This window comes from Pholis gunnellus (assembly GCF_910591455.1).
Source record: "Pholis gunnellus genome assembly, chromosome: 4".
In the NCBI taxonomy this organism is placed as follows: Eukaryota; Metazoa; Chordata; class Actinopteri; order Perciformes; family Pholidae; genus Pholis; species Pholis gunnellus.
In genome coordinates, this window is record NC_136530.1 from 17,291,272 (window position 1) to 17,315,050 (window position 23,779).

The 23,779-nt window shown below is 40.9% G+C and overlaps 1 protein-coding gene across 1 annotated transcript; it reads right to left on the reverse strand.

The window, feature by feature from the left end:
- Nucleotides 1-25: 25 nt before the first annotated feature.
- Nucleotides 26-22,344, reverse strand: fam102bb (family with sequence similarity 102 member Bb). The gene is made up of 11 exons (XM_079157595.1): nucleotides 22,129-22,344; nucleotides 11,351-11,471; nucleotides 10,477-10,506; nucleotides 9,964-10,080; nucleotides 9,574-9,620; nucleotides 8,635-8,729; nucleotides 6,622-6,723; nucleotides 4,785-5,019; nucleotides 4,040-4,176; nucleotides 3,299-3,368; nucleotides 26-2,724 (listed from the first exon to the last, which is right to left on the reverse strand). The coding sequence occupies exons 1-11, from the start codon at nucleotides 22,272-22,274 to the stop codon at nucleotides 2,682-2,684; spliced, it is 1,143 nt and encodes a 380-aa protein (XP_079013721.1). The 5' UTR covers nucleotides 22,275-22,344; the 3' UTR covers nucleotides 26-2,681.
- Between the last annotated feature and the right edge of the window lie 1,435 nt (nucleotides 22,345-23,779).

A 23,779-nucleotide genomic window follows, 5' to 3' on the forward strand; every position in this document is an offset into this window, starting at 1 on the left:
CAATCTCACACATGCTCAAGGTTTTAGATGGTTTTATTCAACAGTGCAAGGTACACATTTGAAGCATCCAGCACACTCGTTGGCCGAGAGGACAAGTCTGTGTTGGGAACCACTGGACAGCGTCAGAACAGATCACTTCACAGGAGAATACAGTTTACAGTTTTATAAGAGCTTCACAGAAGAGAAGAAGAGACCATGTTTGTAACAACATGTTAGGTACCGAGATAATCACACCTGTGTCACACAGGTAAAACAAATTATTTTTATCCAAAATGAACACACAAAAAACTCCAATAGTTGATATATGTTGGCCATGAATCATACACTTAACACCATCTTAACTATGTAGTGACACTTTTTTTCTTAACAATAAAATATTTAGCAAAAATATGGCACAATATCAGCACTGACAGCTTCAAAAACAAAGACGATATCTTTTTAACGACTTTTAAACCATGCCGAAAAAAAACAAAAAACTGATTTACAGTTACGTCATACGCTGCGCAAACACGGAAGTGATGAAAACTAAATGCTTTCCTACGCGCTAAAGAGGCAAGCGGAGTCATTCCTTCGATGTGGTAATATTCAGATTAAAAGATGGCACGATATCAAATGAAGAAACAGCTTAACAGAAGGACGTCTTCATCGTGCCGAACGTACAGACATAGAACAGAACGGTGACGTATAGTTAAAACACCATACACTGATGACACTTTGATATAACACAGATATAGTTTATCTAGAAGAGGAAGTATCCTACCTCTACTATGGCTTATGACAGGAGATTACAGATACTGTACAGTCTGCTTTCAATAGTTATAATGCGTCTTAATATTGTCTGAATATGCATAGGCCGGACGGGGTCCCGGGTAATAACAGTGTGTTGTGCACTTTGGCAAATTCTCTAACAAACTGACTAAATTAGACTGGAAAGGCAAACACTCTCCTCACATCTCTTTTGTTTGAGATTAGATTCACTGATTGTGTTGGATACTTAAAGTGGTTTCAAGATGTTAGGAGGTACAGATACACACACACACACACAGAACTTTTGTTAAACAGGTGCTGTTGAGTATTTTCTTCATGGCAGTGGATTACTTAACTAGTCCTTCTCTGTACAATCATTAAGTGAAACACATTACATTATGCAACAGTCACACATAAACACAATTGTTGGTACGTCACAGGGTCCTTCATGTGTTCACTGATGGAAGCTTCTGGTCAGACAGACGTAGAGGTGCACAACAGATTCATGAGATATTTGCCGTACAGTGAGATTCAGCACAGAAGCCCCTTTTATACTCCGTGTTTACTGCTCCACAAAGGCAGACAGTAGTACATTTGTTTCTATAATTTAGGCTGAGTTCTTAACCCCCAAAACAGAATTGCCATAAAGAAGAAGCAATAAAGAAGCAGATACTGCGTTTGGATAATCTTTGGTGAGTTTGACGGCATAGCGTGTGTATGTACCCACTAAATGTGTTCTTTCAGCTTTCTTGTCCTTGTTTACGAAAATAAACTTTATTTTGATTATCGTCTTTAGATTACAGGAATTAAATGTATCTGTTTTTCTGGGTGTCTATTATTGATATATATTTATAGTAAAATCAATATAATTTACAAATTAACATATTTGTGATTTGAAGGTAGCTTAAACACACCAAAGCACATTAATGTCACTAGAGTCAAAAGAAGAGATGGAGGTCACTGACATCTGTTAAGATAACTGGATCACCAAGATGTCAGTTTGTGTTAAAACGTTTTGAAGTAATATGTTGTAACCTTTGTAAGGCAGAATAGTACTGGAGGGTTTTATACACAGCTTGGCAAACAAATTAGATCATCTTATGTTTACGATTAAGCAAATTGTTCGTGTTCTCCCATTTTCCACGAGAACACATCACATCCTTCCACTCATTCAGGATAACAGGAGAACGGTTTCTACCTAAAGTGGTCTTTGCCACACACACACACACACACACGCGCACGCGCACGCGCACGCACACGCACACGCACACGCACACGCACACACACTTTCACTCGTCAAACAGCTCGAGTCTGAGGCCTCGTCTTTGTAGTAAAACATTCTCAACTTCAAACACCGACGGTTGTCAGAGCGCCAACAACTACAATGTTTTTTTTAGCAGCAGCTTATAGGCGAATATTAAAAAGAACATCCTATTTGAAGAGGAAGGTCTAAAACAAAGACTCAGAGACTAAAGGAATGTATTGAAAGCGCATTGCATACTCTTCTGATGATGCACACACACACAGCCTGTCCCAGTGTCCTCCATCAGAGAGAGATTCACTGTTTTCTTTCGGTTCCTCACAGTTTAAATCGAGTCGGTTCGGCTGCTGGCTGAGGAAGTTGACCTCAAACAGATGAGGCTAATCTACACCCAGAAAATGAGTTTGTTACATAACGTGGTAATATTTTGAAGTCTCTTCCCTTCACGTGTGTTTGTTTAGCCCGAGATAATAACGGTTCACCTCTCTATCGGCGAGCTACGGCGTCCTGCAGGACTCTTGAACACAGGAGGGCACTGTTGTGAGGTCAGACAGGGTGCTGAGCAGGTCGTGTGTGTGTGCTGTAGGAATGCAGATTGAAATTGACACAGCCTTGCCTCCAGTGTTTTTTTAGATGCAAGCGGTGTCGGTCCACCTCTGAGAGGCTGCAGGTCTTAACGCTTTATCACCACCTGCTCGTACGCTCCAGCTCCCACCCTGGGACAACGAGGAAAGACGAGATTAGCAACACAGTGTAGTATCTGGCACACGTATCGCACAGTAGAGTCAAATCAATCATTCCCTCTTTCAAGGGTTTCAGTTATCCCTACTTATCTAGCTCCACTTGTCTTACAGATAGTTACTTGTTGTACATCGGTTTCACACTACTCTCCGACCTAGTCCACCTCTTAAAGTGGCCTTGAATCGGTTTCTCAGCCAAGCACATGGCAGATACTCTACGGCATGACACGGCTTCATATCTACATTGTGAGACGTTTGACTTAAACCAAAAATGTCTACCTCACGGTGGTGCTAGAGGAAAGGTTTGTAATAGAAATATCATGGCAATCCATCTAGTAGCTGTTGAGTCAGTCTGAACCAAAGTGGTGGATCAACCCTGAGACTTATATTGCCATCCTTATTCCCATTTGGAAATAAAAGATCTCCCAGACAGCAGTTTTTGCACCGATAATTGTTGAATCTTTAACAAAAGACTTAATCAGCTGCCATCACCCTCTCCATCTTCTAAGAGAAACAAATCCTTTCGTACGAGTACGCTGTACATGCTCACCTGGTGGGAAGGTGATGGCTTCCGAGGGCCGTGCTTCCCCCGGGGCCGACAAACAGACGCAAGCCTTCCTCTGGAGCAGACAGAGTTGCAGTAACATTTGGTCAGTACAGCGAGCATCCACATCCTGTATCATTCCTGTCATGAGGAGCAGCCAGTTGCTAGGCAATCTAAAAATAATCATGTATCGATAGCAGCTTTCTTTTCCTACATCTGAGCTGCGATGAGACCTTGGAAAGAAAAACAACACCGTGCTCCTCAGAGCACACAGACTGACTCACGGAGGTAACGCAATACTGTCGAGTCATTGACTGTGTTGACTTTAACACAGCTGCAGCTGATGATGGATCCATACCAACGACGGATGTTTGTGGTTATTAGAGCACAAACTATCGGTCTATTGGTTGATTAGTTGTCAGCATCTATTTTGATAATTGATTTAGGGTTTGAGTCCATTTACCAGCAAAAATCCAAACATTTGCTGATGCTTCATACATATTTTCTGTTTTTCTTTCTTTTTCCAATTAAGAAAATGTAATGTGCTTTTTTTACTAATTTCTGACATTTTATAAACAAAATAATTAATAGATTAAGTAAGGAAATAATTGGTAGATAAAAAAGATTCTGAAAATAATTTTTAGTAGAATTTGTAGTATATACACAAAACACTCTAAAGAATTAAAACCTGCAGATATATGGCGATTCCCATAAACAGCGTATTATTTCTCTGGATGTGTAGCTCACCTTCAGCACTGGAGTCCAGCAGGCTGGGTGTAAAGTCTTGACTCTGGAGAATCTTTTCTACAACATCGTCAGCATCCACCCGCGTGTCGTCCATCCTCTTCAGCTGAGACTCCATGGAGTCCTGCTTCACAGGGTGTCTTAGGAGAGGACATAAGAGAGTCATCCTGTGTCTGCTTCACCGATGACGGCTTCCACTGACAAATGAAAATGCTCTTTTATCATGAACGAAATCTTCATTTAGTGCTAAGCAGGGATGTGGTCAACCAGTGAGCCGAGGGATTCCACCATGTTTTTAGTAGAAGCGATGTCTCATTGTGGCCTGTAAGCGTGAGGTTTGTCAGTGGAGACTTGAGCTGCAAGTGGGAGCTTCGTATTTACAAGTACAATTTATGAGCGTGATATGGATTTTCTCATCTTACACTCTGCTAAAGTAAAACATGCCAAAGTGTGTAATAAATACAAGACTAAATGCTGTTCGGCTGAATATGAAGTGCACCTTCAACTAAAGAAGTCCCTAAAACCCTCCCCCGTCTTGGGTTTGAGAAGCTACTCTGAGTTCCACAAACACAATGACGAACGTTTTCATGAACACAGAGAGCCCTTATTGACACCACATAATGAAACCACAGACAGTCTTCTGCTGCTTCCTGAAATGTGATTATATCTAAAGTTGGTCAACTTCCTTAAAAGAACTGCTCCTCTGTGTTGTGCTCTTTACTTGACCAATGACCCTGAAGAGACTCACCTGTTGAGTCGTTCACAGGACGACGCGCTCCTTACTGGTGTACCCGCTGGGTTGCTAGTGGTGGCGTTGGGGACCGGATGCTCGGGTAGAGCAGGACAGGGTCTGGACTCTCGGTCCCGGTCCTCGCTGGGCTCCGGGATGCTGCCGATGCCCGTCGAGGCGCTGCCAACCGAATGGTTTCTCCGGTGGCTGAACTCTGACATGCTGGAGGAGCGGGAGTGGCCTGTGCTGTACCCTGAGATAGACGGCAAAGATTTGATCATATTTTAGAATATGATCTAAATATGACCTGCAGCTCTTTAAATTGGATAGAATGAGAAGTAAATTGGAAAGCACTTAGGATAAAAGCGCGTTATAAAAGCAGCCATTTCTCTGGGTCCATGCACCTGATTTGACAGTAATGTTAAGTAACTGCCCGGAGGAAATCCTGCAAACGTGTATCGTAGTATTCACAATATTGCAAACACCAGCTATACATTAAACTATGCATTGTATGTAGTAATAGTTTCTGCAGTAAAAGTCCAAAAACTGCTGTGAGGAAGAAAAGATTGAAAAGAAAGCTGATTTTGCTGCGCTGTCGACCAGATTTGCAACTTGCAGTGTTTTAAAAGGTTTAGTCCGTCAGTAGAGTTGCAGTGAAACCCAAACACGGCTTCATAAAACTCATCTGTTGAAAAAGGCATTTTAGTAATGCTAGCACACTGTTTTATCATTATTGTATATTATTGTTTGAGTATTTTATTACATTTTATTTTTGTATTATTTTAATTGTGAATGTTTTGATCCAGGTTCAACCATGTAAATCACTTTGTGACTAGAAAATGCATTCCTTGCAGAAGATGTGTGTGAACGCTGGCAGCTGGAAATAATTACAAAGCACTGATAAAAATACACAAATCTTAAAGCACGAATGCATCGCACTGAACAGCTGAACAGCTGAACTGCATTACATAAAGCAGCTGAGAGCTGAAATACATTGCTGGAAAAGCTGGAAGCTAAACTGTAATACTGTCTCAGGGGGAACCACTGAAATACTACTTTCTGTCCAAGTACTTACAGTTTTAAAAGATAATTCTACCCAAATATTGTTTTCTCTCAAATGACTTACTTTTAATGATTTGTTCCACCAAAATACTACTTTCTTTTAAATATTTGTACTTATCATTTTAAAGGTCTATTCCAGCCAAATACTGCTTTCATCCTAACGAGATAATTAATTTACTCTTCCACCTTTGACAGAGTTACAGTTTAGCTTCTAGCGTTTTCAGCGATGTGTATCAGCGCTTACCTTCTTTATGTAATGCAGCTCCGCTTTTGACGTTTTTAAAGTGCAGTTGTTCAGAAGTGCATTTGTGCTTTAAGAGTTCTGTATTTACAGCAATGCTTTGCAATTCATTTAAGCATTAAATTGCTTAAATGTTCAGTTATTACTATCATTATTATCATCTGGGCATCAGCTCCTTACAGCCATGGAAGGGCATACTTCCCACAAACTAATATGAGGCAGGAAAGGGCCATTAGAGCTGCTCTCAGTGCATCTTTCTACTTCCTCTGATCGGTTATTGCAGTCATGTGATCGGCCTGTAATGGAAACACGAGCCGCAGGTTTAAACTGCTCTGGTGGAGTGTCGATGGAAAATGATTGCACCACTTCGCTCCTCTTTAGTCAAAAGCTTTGTGTGCATTATGTAGTTGAGGCCGTTTTAACTCCGTCACTCACCAATCCAGCTTTGACAGCCACATGCATTATATTACATAAACATCCATATACCGTCTCAATGATTGCCTGCCATCAATGTCAGGTCTACAACAGTGAGTCTAAAATAAAACTCCGTACCTGAGAGTTTGGACTGTTGGCTGGCGTAGCTGGATGTTCGGGAGTGGCCGCACCCCCCGAGGTCATCAGAGACAACAGGACACTTCCCTTCTCGACTCTCTGCTGCATTACAAAGAGCAGAAGAAGAGACAAACGGGATGACAACGGCATGAAAGCGCTACGAGTGTCTGTTCTTCTATGAAACTGCCTTAATTTAAGTAAAAAAGCTACATGTTAGGTTTTCTTATGCCTCCTCAAAGAGTCCGAAACTGGAGCCAAACAAGCACGGAACACGCTCTGATCGAGACCACAGACATAAACTCAGTTTCATGTAGATTCAGTCATCTATTCTGTACAGCTGGATTCTGTTACTAGCTGTTGATTTGTTGCTTATTTCTACAAACAGAGAAAACTTCCCTCTGCCTCCCACACGGTCCCTCACTTCAGCATCCCTGAATTAATGAGCGACTGACCACAGCTGGTAAGGAGCTGAACACAGCAGTAGCAAAAATAAACACATTTAAAACGAATTATTATCCTAAAAAGATCTTGTTTTTGATATCCGCAAGTGAAAAGAATGTCCCATCTGCCCAAAAAGTAAACAGTTGTGTAAAATGCAATAAACCGGTGTTCAGTGATCACAGACAGAAACAGGTGGTATGCAAATGTTTCTTGCCATTTTATCTTAAAATTTGTTAAAAATGACAAAGAAACATTATAATCGGTAGAATTGTTGTGTAGAATTCATTGTTTTGTGCAAAGACGAAGAATATTTTTATTATTATGAAGAAAAACTATTGATTCTAACTCTGATTGCAGGTCATTTTTGACCCACTTGTAGGTTCCAGTGACCGATGCACCCAAAGGTTAACACCTGCACATTCACTGCAAACATGCCAAGACAAGATGATGCTGATGAAAAATAAATTTGTGCACATGCAAATTACACAACCCCCCCCCCAACCCACCCAGACAGACTCGCTTGCACACACTCCTATTTTTAACCATGTAAGAGCCTGCAGGACAGAGCAGATTGTAGCTGATCTAACAGAGAACTAGTTTAAATTATACATGAAAGAGCTGCGCTACATTCTGAAGCTTCCAGGAGGAACAACACTGCGATGTGTTCACACATGGAGAAACACACACAGAGCAAGAGAGACGGGGGTGAAACACGGCAGAGAAGTGTAGCAGCTGGAGAAGGAATATCTTCACAGTGCTGGACGGGAGATGGATAGCAGTTACATAAAGCACGAGTGCACACATACTAAACTCAATTGGCCTGCATTTTACTGCTAAACTCTGTGACAAATAAGGCTTTCCCTCTCGTAGCTCCTTCACAATAAAAGCCAATCATTCATCAGTGTGGAACCTTTTAGTAACGTGAGCAGCACGCCGTGGTCGGTTTGCATTAGCGGCAACTGTTAGGTGTGATTTCAAAGCTGTTAATGTAGAGCGACACGAGTGAGGGGCGGAGTATGTCGAGCAGGGCTTTAAATCAAAGGTTATGCGATAGTTAAACATGTAAGCAATGCTATTTATTAAATATAACAGAGGGCTCTTTCAGAAGGTACTACTTACAATAGGTTATTCCCTCCCCTAATCTGAATTTGGCCAGTAAATTTGGATTATAACCACTCTAACAATATGCAACCAAATAGTTTTCACCGTTGTTGGTGAGATCTGGTAGCCACTTATAATAGAAACTGACACTACAAGGACAAGCGCTGAGGCGATGTTGAGCAACAGTGAGTTTACACAGATGAGCAGATAGGATCCAACCCAACTGAAAAGAGCTTTCGGCGTGGTCGAGATGTTAAGAGGAATATTTTAGTTTAAGTTTCTTAAACCTGCGTTTGTCCAATGGAAGATCCAGAAGGCTTTTTGTCGAGGGGAACCAGTGCGATGGCCTACAAAAATACCTCATCCCTGTAGCACCCCATGGGGTGGTCTAGTGTGCTCCATCAGGTAAATGTTTGAGGAAGCCAATGGGATGACTAAGCAGGCCAGAGGAGTGTAAGAGGCGTGACTCACCAGAACAACCCTTCTGGGAGTCTCCTCCCCTCCTCTCCTCCAGCAGGCTCTCTCCATCCCCCTGGATCCCGATCACTGTGGCTGTGGAGGGAGGCCTGGTGACACACAAATACAAAGCAAGGTGAGGAAGACATAAACGGGGGAGCTATGGGAAAACATTAAGATTAAACAAAAGGAAAATACCATTAAATTAGTTATAAAAGCTAAGGCTAAAACGTGAAAATATACTGCAGACACTCAATATTTAAAAATATGCTGCAATAAAAGAAGATGCCGCTTTTGGCATTAACACACAGGCGACTGAATAATTTTTAGGTCAAATGTTGCCCTTGGGTGAAGCAGCATTTCCCTCTCTGTGCTGACACACTTTCACTGAAATCATATTTATACTAGAATAACTTGTGTGGCAACGTACAGTTTGTCACACGCAGGATGAACTGAATCAGGCCTTTTGACGTGTGAAAGTCTGATGAGCCAGCAGTTCTTTAGTGAGCGTATATCCGTCTCATTTCATTCCCATGAAACTTTCCCAGGCCTTGCTGTCAGCACCACACTAACAGCAGCAGAGTTGACGTCATAACTTTGGCACATAATACTAATACTTCTTTTCTAAGACGTTGGCATTGTTTGATAGTGGTAGCAGAGATGCAGACAGGACATGTGGGGAAAGAGAGGACACTGCTTTAAGTTACGGTCCGGGTCTGTTGTATCGACATTTTGGCACGCTGAGAGTCGAGCACAGGCCGAGTGGAGAATAGTTTAATTCTCAAGCGTCTGCATTTAAATGGCTGTACTATTGAAATTGTATGGTTAAGAGTCCCAAAGGACTGAACCACAATCAGCTGACACACTTCCTGGCACACCTAATACAGACTCTGAACTGCAGACCAAAGCAGATTTTGCACCATACTCAAAAGGAAAACTATCACTTTAACTTACGTTTTGAAACAGGGATCCCCTGACATGAGCTGTGTACTGATGATGACCTACGAACAGAAAAAGAGACAGTTGTTCATTTATTCAGGTTTGCTTTGCATCAAAGGTTTCCATTAGCCCGGAATCCAAAAGTCACTTTTTTTGTGCCTTTTTGTTCATTAGCTTTGTCACAAATTAGAGACTGTTACACACAATATGAAGCAGATAATATATAAGAATACAACAATTTCTGGCTACAATCTAATGGACTAACTGGCAACCTAGCCGTTGTTGTTGTTCCAAGCGATCCTAAAACATTTTCCTTGCCTACTTCCTAGTAAAACACCAGGCTTGTATTTCCTCCTAAAGTCAGATCAGACCGGTGCGGCTGTGACGCCGTAGCTGGAATGTTACCTTGAGAATGGAGTTATCCTGGCGGGTATTTTTGGTATCGTAGCCTTCCAGCAGACATCTGCGAGTTGTATTCCCTGAGCCGGCAAACTCTGCTAAATTCAAATCGGCAAAACCAAGCTGAAGGAGAAAAATGACACCGAGTGAACTTTTGTTTTTTTCTCTCAGGAGGCCGATGTTTTGACCAGTCAGCACTATGACAATCTCTGGATGTGAAATGACAGCAGTGAGGACATGAGCACATTTTAAAACTAAATATGTAATATTCTACAATTTCAAGATTAAGGGGGAAAGGGCTTTAAGTCCACAAGAACAAAATGAGCACATTTTTACTTGCAAACAGTGAAAGAGAGACCGACTGACATGATGAGCCAACCTGCAGGCAGTGAAGGCCATCTGTGCGCTACGGGCTCACTTGGCTTTCTACATAAATACGGCTGATTACTGTAAATCTAGGTGACCTGGAGGTTGGGTTGGGAGATGGGGGTTGGATGAAGCGAGTGTGTGAGGAATTACCTTTGCATATGCCTTCCCACCTTTCAGCTCCTGGGAAAGAGAAGCAGAAACATCGAAATGAAACATCGGAATTCATGCTTCATTGAAGCATGATTAGGTTTAAATAAATATGAAAGTTTGATTAAATGTTTTAGCTCCGTACAAATCAAGAGAGTGATTCACACTCTCTAGTCCCGGCACAAACTGTGTGTGTCCTTACACACGTTATTGACCTTTTAAGACTTACAAAAACGTACTACTTTAATACTGGTCTGGTAAACTATAGAGGAGAAATCACAGCAATAGGTTGCTGCTTGACATTTTAACACTGGTAGAGTAAAATAACACAGGGTTCTGGGGACTTGGAGGGCAGGGCACACCAAGAACAGCTTGCAGCTACGGTGAGGAAACACAAGAGGCCTTGTCACCAGGAAGGCGTATCCCGGCTCATCCACTCCCTTGTTTTTTCCTACCTTATATCCTAAAAACGTATAACATGACATGATGAAACAACCAGAGAACACTCGTGTTTAAGGTGAAATATCAGAGGACAGAACAGGACAAAGATTTCACTGTGATGAGTCTGTGTTCTTCAGATTGCTGTGCTTGCGTTTTAGAGTTCATATTTCACTCTCCGGTTTCAATTTGCTGCATTAAAAGTGAACGTAACCAACACCGGAATTTAAACCCAGGTACAGCAATTCTGTCAGCAAGGATGAGACTCTTTTTTTGCTTCCTTGTTTTTACACTGACAAGAACGACAGCCTTCGTTTTCTGCATAAGATCCTCGCCTGAACCTCGTCATCCTCGTGCAAAGCGTCACCTAATGGATCAACAACACCATGGAGGTGCATCTGAAGTGTGACATGTGGAACACAGTGGCTTCATACGGTACCTTTCTGACAGACACCCGGCACACACAGGGGTCCAGCACCCCCGTCCCCGCATTGGCACTCATCTTGCAGGGGAACGAGAACCGTTTCCTCCATCGAACACAGTTGGCCTGCACCGGCTCCCTGTGAGGGCAGATCACGCAAACGTAGACCATCGTTAGGCCCTCTGTTAGGTCAGATATCATGAATTTGTTCTGCATGGGTTGCATGTTGGGGGTCTAAAAGGATCATTTACAATTGGATGTTAAGACATCTTGAGTCGAGATTGGTGCAAAATACTGGCAGGGTTTGGGATTTCATTGCACATGAAGCTCAATCGTTTGAACGTGTCTCTGTACAGCTGAAAAAAACGGCTCATTTCCTTTTCGTGGTTTTGGAAAAGTCACATTATAACCTCTGATGAACGGTCTGGCTCTGTACCAGAATTATAATGTATCATATATTATACATGGGAAAGAATGTTTATGGCAATATAACAAAAGTTTTAGGCTGTTTTGTGTTTGTGTGTCTGCTTCAGCGTCATATTCAACATGTGAGAACGTTGGCTTCTTTTGTAAAACGCAAGAATGGTCGGGAAATAAATAATATATTATTTAAAGCAAATTGTTAAGACAGTGTTTTATGTTCGTACCAAAACAAAGATATTGTATTGGCGATAGTACAAACGGAGAATACAATGGCTTCTATCAAAGATTTGTTTTTAATATATAGATCACATTTTTTTAGATAAGTATCATTGCCACTTGTTTTTGCTGCCCTGATAACATTCCTAAGCTGTGAAAGCACAACTTCACTTCATTCATTTTAATTTCATTATTAAATAACAACGAAAGCCACTCGGGTTGAATGACTATTGGATTAACAATCCTCACATCTCTTCCCAGTTTAAAGCTCACTAATTACAGTCCTGTTTTCACCTGTGGCTCGTGTGACTGCTCAATCGGCGGCAGGTCTAGCTCGTTATGGCACTTGAGTAATAAAGAAAGGTGCAGGGCCGAGATCCTTTTTGCGGCACTGGCACCCAGTGGCAGGTGTCGGAACTGTGTCAGTCAGGTGCCACAGCTGTGGCAGTCGAGCGGCACTGAGCGGCACTGTTCGGCACCTGAGTGGCACTGTTCGGCATCTGAGCGGCACTGTTCGGCAGCTGCCGAGCTGAGTGGGCGGAGCCACATTTCTAGAGAACACACATTGTTGTTACGACAGGTCAGCTGCCATAAATCAGTTTTATGATTTTAGTTGAGTCACCGGAGCCATCCGTTCTCTGTATACATCCTGTGAGTAACCATGTTGTACTTTTTTGTTTGTTATTCATTTTATTTAAGTATGATTTTGCTGGTTTTGCAACAAAAGGAAACATAATACACTCCTTCCAAATTATTACTTTTATAGTCATTTACAACAATCGGCAAAAATAATGAAACTAAATCATCCGTTTTATTATCATTTAAAAGTATATATATAAAAACGTTTTTAAATGAAAACCCATAAAATCTCCAATCCAAAAATACATGTCTGAAAATATCTGAAATGTCTGAAAACAAGCTGCCAGTGACAATAGTTGTCACAGGAGTTCCGCCAGCAGTCAGAGGGGTGTCGGAGGGTGCCAGAGAGTGCCGCCAGCAGTCAGAGAGTGCCGGAGGGTGCCAGAGAGTGCCGGAGGGTGCCAGAGAGTGCCAGAGAGTGCCGGAGGGTGCCGCGAGCAGTCAGAGGGTGCCAGAGAGTGCCGCGAGCAGTCAGAGGGTGCCAGAGAGTGCCAGAGAGTGCCAGAGAGTGCCGGAGGGTGCCAGAGAGTGCCACGAGCAGTCAGAGGGTGTCGGAGGGCAGAGGGGTGTGCCCCCCCTGGTCCGTGTATGTTTTGATAGTCTGTTTTATGGTTTATTTGTTTTTCTTTTCAAGAGCGACGCAAAGTCAGACAGGTAGTTCGGAAGTAAGAATATGTCAAAAAAGGTAATAGAATGACCATATACAAGAAAATGGTTCGTCTATGATGCAAGCACATACCAGGGTAACATTAGGAGACAAATAAATAAATATAAATGAATAAATGTGGGCTGATGGGAGTGTGTTAGCAACAATAGTTGACTACATGCGATTTAATATTAATTTATCCATGTACACAGCAAGAATGAAGTTTTCGATTAATCTGTGGATTGTTTGATGCAATACAGTTTTTAATATAGTTTAATCAAGGTCATTTTTGTGTGTGCAGAGCTGTTGCTATTTATTCTTCCACCGTATTGCTTTGCTGCTTGAGTGAACGCAGAGCATAGCCTGTAATAGCCTGAATAAGAGTGTTTACCATTTCTACCACTAGATGGCAGTATACGTGTATTTCAACCATAGATTTGTCATATTTACTTGTGTCTTTGTTAATTGTCTAGGTTATTGATACAGATGGATTTAATGCTGATTATTTCATCTGATATTTGATGTTGATGGTTAATTTGCAACCTAGTTGTATAAATCATGTATTTACTTGTTATTTGTATGTAATAGAAAAGTGAGCATGTGTTCATGAAGCAATACATAATGACAATTGGAAAATAAAGAGACGTTTGGTTCATTCTTTTCAAACACTTCGCCTAATTTACCTACTTCATTGATTTAATTGTCACACTTAAATCCTGAATTGACCGGTGAAACAGAAGAAGTTAAAATGCCAAGATGAGAAGATATAATGTTGGTCAAATACTGTGGTCCAAATTAAATTACTTCAGTTATATTGCCATCGAGATATAGAAAGTTTGATTCTAGAATATTCGAAAAATTCCTAATCTCACAAGACAAGAGCAAAAACAAGATTAAGTTGTTCTCCTTTCTTCATTGCTACCATGTTAACTGTCTTGTGACCCCTTAGATTAATCTCTGGAGCTGTAGGCGGATGGAGACCGTCAGAAGTGTTACTATTTTGAAAATGTATCACTGATTGTGGTCATTTTAGTTCCACCTTGAATCCAGGTTTTAGGTCAGCTTCTCGAAAGCACAAAGGGCCTACAGAATTAGAATAATTATATTTCAAAGAGAAAACTATTGTTAAACGTCCAATTGTCATTATAGGGGATCCCTAGTTACTTGGCCAGAGAGGGATGCCCAAAAAAGCTGTCCACAGACCTTTTGCCGGATGCATCAGTGGCTGCAGACTGGTATGAGGAAGAGGTGGGCTAACTGACCCAAGTGTCACACTTTGGCAGCAACCCCTTTCACAGTGAAAAGGACCAGGAAGCTGCAGAGAGAGAATTTGCTCTGCAGTGCCCAGATGCGGTGTACTGCTGGCTGGACAATGCTGTCAATAATCTGCCACAACCTTTTAGAGATGGACTCAAATGTCTGATTGATATTATAAGAAAACATTGTCAGCACTGATGTGTTTTTTTAATTGTCTCTTGCCTCACCATCTACTTGTTAATTGGTCAAATATATATATAATGTGGAATGAACAGTTAGCGGTATTGTTACACAAGAGACAACAGTATTAACAGTGGTATGAATAATCAAGCTATATAATTCACCTCATTCTAGTAATGGCTTCTTAGTTCTTCTTATATGTGCTGTTGGTAAGTGTAGGATTATTGGTTCAATTGACAAATGTCTTGTCTGGTGTTTATGTTGCAGATGGGATGGAGTTGTGTTTTTTTACATTTTGGGGATAGAAAGGGAAGTATATATATATACTATATATATATATATATATATATATATAGTATATATCTGTCACGCCATTACGTTTGAATATAGTGTGTTCATTTGACTAAGTTTTATTTTAAAGAAGATAATGAACATGAATTTCATTTTTATATGTTTGAGTCTTAAATAATAGGTCATATAGTCAACTCCTACAACAGTGTTCACACACAAGCACTGTGCTAAATCATTCTTTAGACCAAATTGCCTACATAATGATGTGATTTTGTGAGAGGTGCTAAGACGCTGACAGCAGAGTTACAACAGAACAGGTTAGAGGTTGATGATGATGGTGCAGTGATGATATAGTAATGAAGGTCAAAATGGGAAGCACAAGTGGTGCTATGACTAGGTGCTAACTGAGGCAAGGTCCACTGAAGGCTGTTTACCTATAGAGTGCAGTGATGAGATTAACGTGTTATACATTTACAATATTAGCAATTTCCTGCCACGTTTTTAATATTTTGTAATACTATATTGAACGTAATTTTCTTTTCTTTCTCGGAACTCAATCACGCTGCAAGCAATCGGTCCATTTTGTAGTCTCAGATGGCTTAAGTGTTGCTGAAAGAGCACCCTTCTAACGTGCATTTAGCTTGTTAATATAGCTGTATAGTAGTAGTGTGATGCCAATAACATAACGAAAATAACAATGTGGCCTTCTGTATATGTGGCTAGAAATATATTTAAATATATATTTATATATCTCTTTTTAATTTATGCCTGTTGAAGTATAGATGTGACCAGGCGATGTGAGGAGAGCGGGTGAATTCACTCAGAGACACAGTCCTAGTATAGGGTCAAAATGATGCTTTTTATTTTCAAATTAAGACAAAAAATTGGGGCTAAATGAAAAAAATGTAAAGTCTTACAAAAGGAAATAGAATTGGATTGTCAGTAACAATAAAAGCAAATAATAATAAGCAATGTCAACAGTTGTTTCAATTAAGGAGGCTACTGCAGGCTACATTTAGAGACAGACTATTTGTGGTGTGGTTATTTGATGAGTGTGAAATTAATGAATGTTTGTGTGAATAAAGTAAGGTTTAAGGAAATGTTTGAACTCACAGTACTGCGATACTCTCCTGGTGCAGTTGTTTAAATAGAGGTGCTATGGAAGTGGTGTGTGTTAAATGAAGATGTTATGGATTTGAATGACAACAATGAACAAAATACAGACACAGCAAAGACACAAACAAGTTGCGTGATGAAGGGCAAAGTCATCTCGGGACAATGCAATTGATATAAATCAAAACATTTTCAAGGTTAATGATAAATAAATGAAGAACTGTGTTTCTATGGCTAACTGTATGCCTATGCTCAGTTTGCCTTAAGAATCCAGCATTCTCTGTAAAGTGTGAACTTTTCATCTTTTAGAGAAAAGTAAATCCTGAAAGTAATGTCACAATTTATTCTCTTTCTGTTAATTTCAAGTGGAGCAGATAAAAAAACCCAGCAGCATTGCAGCCCAAGACCCGACAGACCAACAGGTAATTATTGTGCAAGTCTGATATAGCATGTCTGAACACATCATTACACAGTTAAACAAAAGGGTTTATCATTTTCCACCCGAATTGGATGGTGAATTCCAAATTGGGGTTCCACTACATTATTCACACTCCAGTGAAATCCTGCTTATGATCCCCCGCCACCATTACAAAAAAGTTTGGTTATTGTCTCCTATAACACCGACCCGATCCAACGTTTGTTTGGTTTGACACAACATACATGGTGCTCAAGGACCTCCAGTCTGGTACACAAGCAATATGTGCACATCACTTTTAGACGTTTGGAAAAAGTATTACTGTGCTGATGTAGCATTACGATGTATCACTTCTTTCTTGTTGAAATTAAATGTGCTATTTAGTTATTGTTTCATATTTTATAGTCAAAGTGACTTCAAAAATTAAATATACTTCAAATGAATGGTGTTTTTTATAATGCTCCTTTTCTTCAAATGCAGAACAATGGCAAATTAAGACGACTGGAACACACTTTGTGGGCAGCCAAGTGGTGCCAGACCAAGGTGTTCAAGGGAACAGTCACTTTGCCAGAAGTGACAAATATGGACAAACAAAACCAGCTGAAAGCGCTAGACGACCGTGCAAATATGGATGAAGACGAAGACTCACCACAAAGTGTCTTCGTCTTTGAATTCCAGTATCAGAGCGATTATGACATGTTTTGTGAGGAGTTCATGGACAAGGGCTACATGGCGCATTTAAGGAGTGCGATTAGTTTTCAGTGAAGAAGGGACAAATGTTTGGGTCGCCTAACATAGTCTTGTTCATTTGTTGATAAATTCTCATGTTGTTTTTATATGTTTAATTGGAGTGGATTTCATTTTTTTACTTGTTCAGTTTTATTTTGATTCTAATTAAGATATATAAAAATGTCCTGACAGTCTCTGCGTCTGGTTCTATTCCTTGTGTGTTCCCACCCATGACAACTGCAGCTTTATTGATTCAGCAAATACTAATGCTTTCATGTGTAACAGAATTTTGACTATTATTGAATTGTTCACCATCACATTAATTACATCTAACAAGTTTCAACAGCACTTTTCATCGAAAACAGAACAAAACAGAACCTAAATCGAGCAAAACCGAACCGCACACTCTGACTACTGTCGGCACCCTTCTGACTGCTGGCGGCACTCTCTGGCACCCTCCGACACCCTCTGACTGCTCGTGGCACTCTCTGGCACTCTCTGGCACTCTCTGGCACCCTCCGGCACTCTCTGACTGCTCGTGGCACTCTCTGGCACTCTCCGGCACTCTCTGACTGCTCGTGGCACTCTCTGGCACTCTCTGGCACTCTCCGGCACTCTCCGGCACTCTCTGACTGCTCGTGGCACTCTCTGGCACTCTCTGGCACTCTCTGGCACCCTCCGGCACTCTCTGACTGCTCGTGGCACTCTCTGGCACCCTCCGACACAGAACAACTTAATCTTGTTTTTGCTCTTGTCTTGTGAGATTAGGAATTTTTTCAATATTCTAGAATCAAAATCAATGGCAATAAAACTGAAGTACTTTAATTTGGACCACAGTATTTGACCAACATTATATCTTCTCATCTTGGCGTTTTAACTTCTTCTGTTTCACTCGTCAATTCAGGATTTAAGTGTGACAATTAAATCAATGAAGTAGGTAAATTAGGCGAAGTGTTTGAAAAGAATGAACCAAACGTCTCTTTATTTTCCAATTGTCATTATGTATTGCTTCATGAACACATGCTCACTTTTCTATTACATACAAATAACAAGTAAATACATGATTTATACAACTAGGTTGCAAATTAACCATCAACATCAAATATCAGATGAAATAATCAGCATTAAATCCATCTGTATCAATAACCTAGACAATTAACAAAGACACAAGTAAATATGACAAATCTATGGTTGAAATACACGTATACTGCCATCTAGTGGTAGAAATGGTAAACACTCTTATTCAGGCTATTACAGGCTATGCTCTGCGTTCACTCAAGCAGCAAAGCAATACGGTGGAAGAATAAATAGCAACAGCTCTGCACACACAAAAATGACCTTGATTAAACTATATTAAAAACTGTATTGCATCAAACAATCCACAGATTAATCGAAAACTTCATTCTTGCTGTGTACATGGATAAATTAATATTAAATCGCATGTAGTCAACTATTGTTGCTAACACACTCCCATCAGCCCACATTTATTCATTTATATTTATTTATTTGTCTCCTAATGTTATCCTGGTATGTGCTTGCATCATAGACGAACCATTTTCTTGTATATGGTCATTCTATTACCTTTTTTGACATATTCTTACTTCCGAACTACCTGTCTGACTTTGCGTCGCTCTTGAAAAGAAAAACAAATAAACCATAAAACAGACTATCAAAACATACACGGACCAGGGGGGGCACACCCCTCTGCCCTCCGACACCCTCTGACTGCTCGCGGCACTCTCTGGCACTCTCTGGCACCCTCTGACTGCTCGCGGCACTCTCTGGCACCCTCTGACTGCTCGCGGCACCCTCCGGCACTCTCTGGCACTCTCTGGCACCCTCCGGCACTCTCTGGCACCCTCCGGCACTCTCTGACTGCTGGCGGCACTCTCTGGCACCCTCCGACACCCCTCTGACTGCTGGCGGAACTCCTGTGACAACTATTGTCACTGGCAGCTTGTTTTCAGACATTTCAGATATTTTCAGACATGTATTTTTGGATTGGAGATTTTATGGGTTTTCATTTAAAAACGTTTTTATATATATACTTTTAAATGATAATAAAACGGATGATTTAGTTTCATTATTTTTGCCGATTGTTGTAAATGACTATAAAAGTAATAATTTGGAAGGAGTGTATTATGTTTCCTTTTGTTGCAAAACCAGCAAAATCATACTTAAATAAAATGAATAACAAACAAAAAAGTACAACGTGGTTACTCACAGGATGTATACAGAGAACGGGCGGCTCCGGTGAATCAACTAAAATCATAAAACTGATTTATGGCAGCTGAACTGTCGTAACAACAATGTGTGTTCTCTAGAAATGTGACTCCGCCCACTCTGCTCGGCAGCTGCCGAACAGTGCCGCTCAGGTGCCGAACAGTGCCGCTCAGTGCCGCTCGACTGCCACAGTTGTGGCACCTGACTGACACAGTTCCGACACCTGCCTCTGGGTGCCAGTGCCGCAAAAAGGATCTCGCTGTCTCTCAAAGAAAGCACGCGCACACACCCACCGCCAATAACCAGAGGGTAAAACCAATGAGAGTGAGGTGTAGCCGACTCTCAGGGAGAACATGAGATGAAGCGAAACAGAGAAGTATGCGTGGGCCGCATCTCGATAGCCCAGATGGCCACTCTCTCACTGGCATCCTCTCCTCTCCCACTCACCCAACCAACTCCCGTCTGTCAAGACAGCCCACGTGCCATTCATTTAGATCAGCGTTGCTAGATTTAAATACAAGCATAACTGATGGTTTTCTTACATACCGTACCAATTACAACAAGTCCAACAGTTTGCATGGGAAATAGGGGACAAAACGAGACAAAAATCGGAAATGTCATAGACCGTGTTGACGACGTAAGACGATTAGCAAGGTGTGCAGATCCCTGTTAAGACGGTTAAGGCTGACTGACTATTCAGGCCCCGAGTCGCGCACCGCATCCCGGCCTCACTGTCAATAAAAAGCACCAGATGCGTGACTAATGTTTCACAAACGCTGACTTCATCCTGGGCTTGATACACTTTAGAGTGAACTCCCAGAGCCCGGAGAGGGAACTTCCAGCCAGCTGGACTCAGGCATGCTCTGAGAATCCCGGCTTGACTGCACGTACTGTAACTCACAGCACTTCTCAGCGCAGCGAAATCCCATTAGTGAGTGTGAGTAAGTCCGGTTCTAAGCACACGCAGAGGTCGTCTCTCTTGTAGATGGGTCAGCTATCTCGCTGAACTACAACTGCTCTCCTTTTTAAAAAGACAGATGTGGTCAGGCTTCAGGCGTAACCTCTCTCATGAAACACACAGAAAACCAATGACTTAGACATGACTTTGGTGCAGGGCTTTCCTATCTGGAGCTATAGAGATTGCCCATAACAAGGACAACGTGTTATGGGCAGGAACAAGGGTGCAGTCGTGATGACAAGCCACAGCAAAGGGAAAAGAAAGGCTCATAAAAACAACAAGCCTCATTTCCCCTTACACTCACAGTGGGGATGACTCAAAAGAGCAGAGAAAACATTGAAGTTTGCAGGTCCAACAAACAACTGCTGCAAATACTCGTGACTACAAATTCTTCCGAACTAAAATATTTCAGAGCCAGAGCAGGATGTTTTAATTAGAATCTCAACCTTTTGAAATCCATTGTCTGGGTTTGTGAGATTAAGGAACCATTTTACAGCATTGCCTCCATTTCATTTAGCTACAGTGGCTGCTCACAGAAAATTGCCGCTATATTAAAATTACCTAAATGTCACGACCGTAGAAGCATAACCTGATTAACACAGTCCAACACATCTATCAAGCCACAAGAGCTACTCACCGTGGAGCAAACAGAGGGCTTGTTACATAATCTGGGTGAAGCCCTCTAATCCCTACAGCTTCACTCCATTAAAATGCTTTTTTCCCCTCTTTCTCCAATGCTAGAAGCCAGTCCATGTATCAGTGTGATCCAAAAACAAGACACAGACAGAGGATATCACCGTCTTTATGAGTTATAGTTCATTTAATATAAATATCTATGGGTTTAAGATTATTGTTTGGGGGAAAAAAAGGACATTCATGGGCATTTTCTGACATATTTTAGATCAAATGACTAATCGAAAGAATAATTCTGCATTAATAAATGATGAAAAAAGCCAACTAAAAAGCACCAAACTACAGAGGGGGTGACTGTTGCTTGTCTCAATTTAACAGCAATAATTGCACTTCTGTGGACTCCAGGGTCAATAATGGGTATAGAGTGGTTTCCTGTCTTGCCAAACATGGATGTCATTTAGCATTCACTATGTCAGTTTCCTTTAAAAAAAAAAAAACAACCTATAGCGAGGACAACTAATTTACAGTTTTAGTTGCCCTCGTGGGACACAAACATGGTGTCAATCAAACACCTACTTCAGTGATAACAGGGGCCAGACATATCAATGACTATTGATTAAACAATAGACAGTTGTATGTATGTGACAGGTCAGCTGGCTCCATATAGCGCAGTAATCAATCCCACGAGGAAGTTAAAGTTACACACCCTGTGAAATGTAAAGCGATGTCGCGTGGACCACGAAGAGAATGCCCAACTACTCAGCTAATGTTAGACTCTAACGGTTAGAGGATATTTAGGAGCACTGTCTTGTCACTCTGCTTAAGTTTGCTCTCACCAGGTTTTAACATGTCACTAGCTTTCACTGGAAGGTGACGATGAATGTGAACAAGCGAAAGCGCCGTTAAAGCGGCATACAAGTGACTGACGTGAGCTAGTTTCTATCATGTAGCACGTTAGCTGGTTAGCTTGTAGCTAAAGCTGCTCAGCTAGAAGACACCTACACGCTAAAGACAGCCATTAACGCTGCACACTCGGTGTGTTTATGACCGTTTAAACAGCAGACAAGCCTCACCGTGAAGACTCCTCGGAGAAGCCGCCGTCCAGTAGCCTGACTTTACAGAAGAGGACACCGTTGACAAAGGGGACAGACGAGAGCTCGTCCAGCTCAAAATCCACCTTAAACTTGAATTTCTTCTTTTTCATCATCATTAAATCCATACACCGATTCAGTACTCTCGAGAAGACGCTCTTATCTCGCTCGTCGCTGACATTACGGCCCCATTGTGTTGTCGTTCAGACACAGTGTTGTGCTGTGGGAGGATGGTGAAGATGCTGGTGAGAACAGTCAAATCAGAGACGAACAGAGGCGACGAAGTAGAGCTACTTCCTCTTGGGGATTTTCAAAATAAACGTGTATGCTTTGAAACCTTAATACTTTAAAGAAAATACCAGTGGTGGAGGAAGTATTCAGATATTTTACTTAAGTAAAAATAGTAATACTATTAAGTATGGACGTTACTCATCATGCCGAATGGCACAACTCAGAATAATTCATATATGGGTAATAGTTACTGTCGGATTCATGTGCAAATGGTAACGCTTGAGTGTATTTTAATTACCTTATATACTGCTAGGTAGTTTAAGCTATAATTATACATCATGATTCATGAGTTGATCGATAGTTGGGATTAATAATAGCAATCTTTAATTTAACTCGTGGCTAAAGCTATAGAATAAATGTAGTGGAATGAAATGTTCAACGTTTACCTCTGAAATGTAGAGGAGTAGAGGTAGAAAGTGGCATAAAATGTAAATACTTAAGTACAGTATAAGTACCTCAAAATGATACACAACACAACACAATGTTATTCCTATATATGATCTAAGACAGTTCAAAAACTTAAGTAAATAATGAATCCCAAAACCAGTGTGCTAAAACTCAATTTTTTTAAGTCATGGAGTATAAAATCTGAAACTGAACTGGGAAAGATGTTATATGAGAGCACCCAGAGGAACACTGAGTTTATGGGACATTTTCAGTGTCAGAACTGCGAACACTGCAATAGATTTAAGTTAATTTGGGTATAGAAAAGAAAAGAAACGTTCTGTGTGTCAACAAAATCAGTCTTCTATATATTGTCTATGGAGCATCTCCATACTTTATACTTAATGACATCAAACGTTTGAGTCTAACCTGGTTTCTGGCTTTTAGAGTAGCTTGCGTTCATAAATATTGATTGAACTTTCGTTAATAATTTCTTTGTTGATTATATTTCGTATTATTATTCTCAATCTGCAAAGTAGCAATAAATAACTAAAGTTATGAAATAAATGTAGAGGAGTAAAAGGTACAATATTTTAAATGTATTGGAGCAGAAGTACGACGTAGCATAAAATTGAATACTCAAGTGAAGTACAAGTATCTGAAAATTGTACTTAAGTGCAGTACTTGAGAAAATGTAGTTAGATACTTTCCAACACTGGATGCATGTCATTTAGACTGAAACGTGTCCCTCTTTTTATTTTGAAATAGATCAGGATTAAACGGATGTACAGTATTGACAAATGACTTGATGGGAGTTTATTAAAGCCCGCCTCCTCCCTCCGTCGCCCCTTTGCGGTCAATGAAAGCAACAGCAGCACCGATTGGACAAATTACAACAATAAAGTGAAACCAGCTGCTGTTATGTAATATTTGTCGCCATCTCGTGGTACAATCAAGG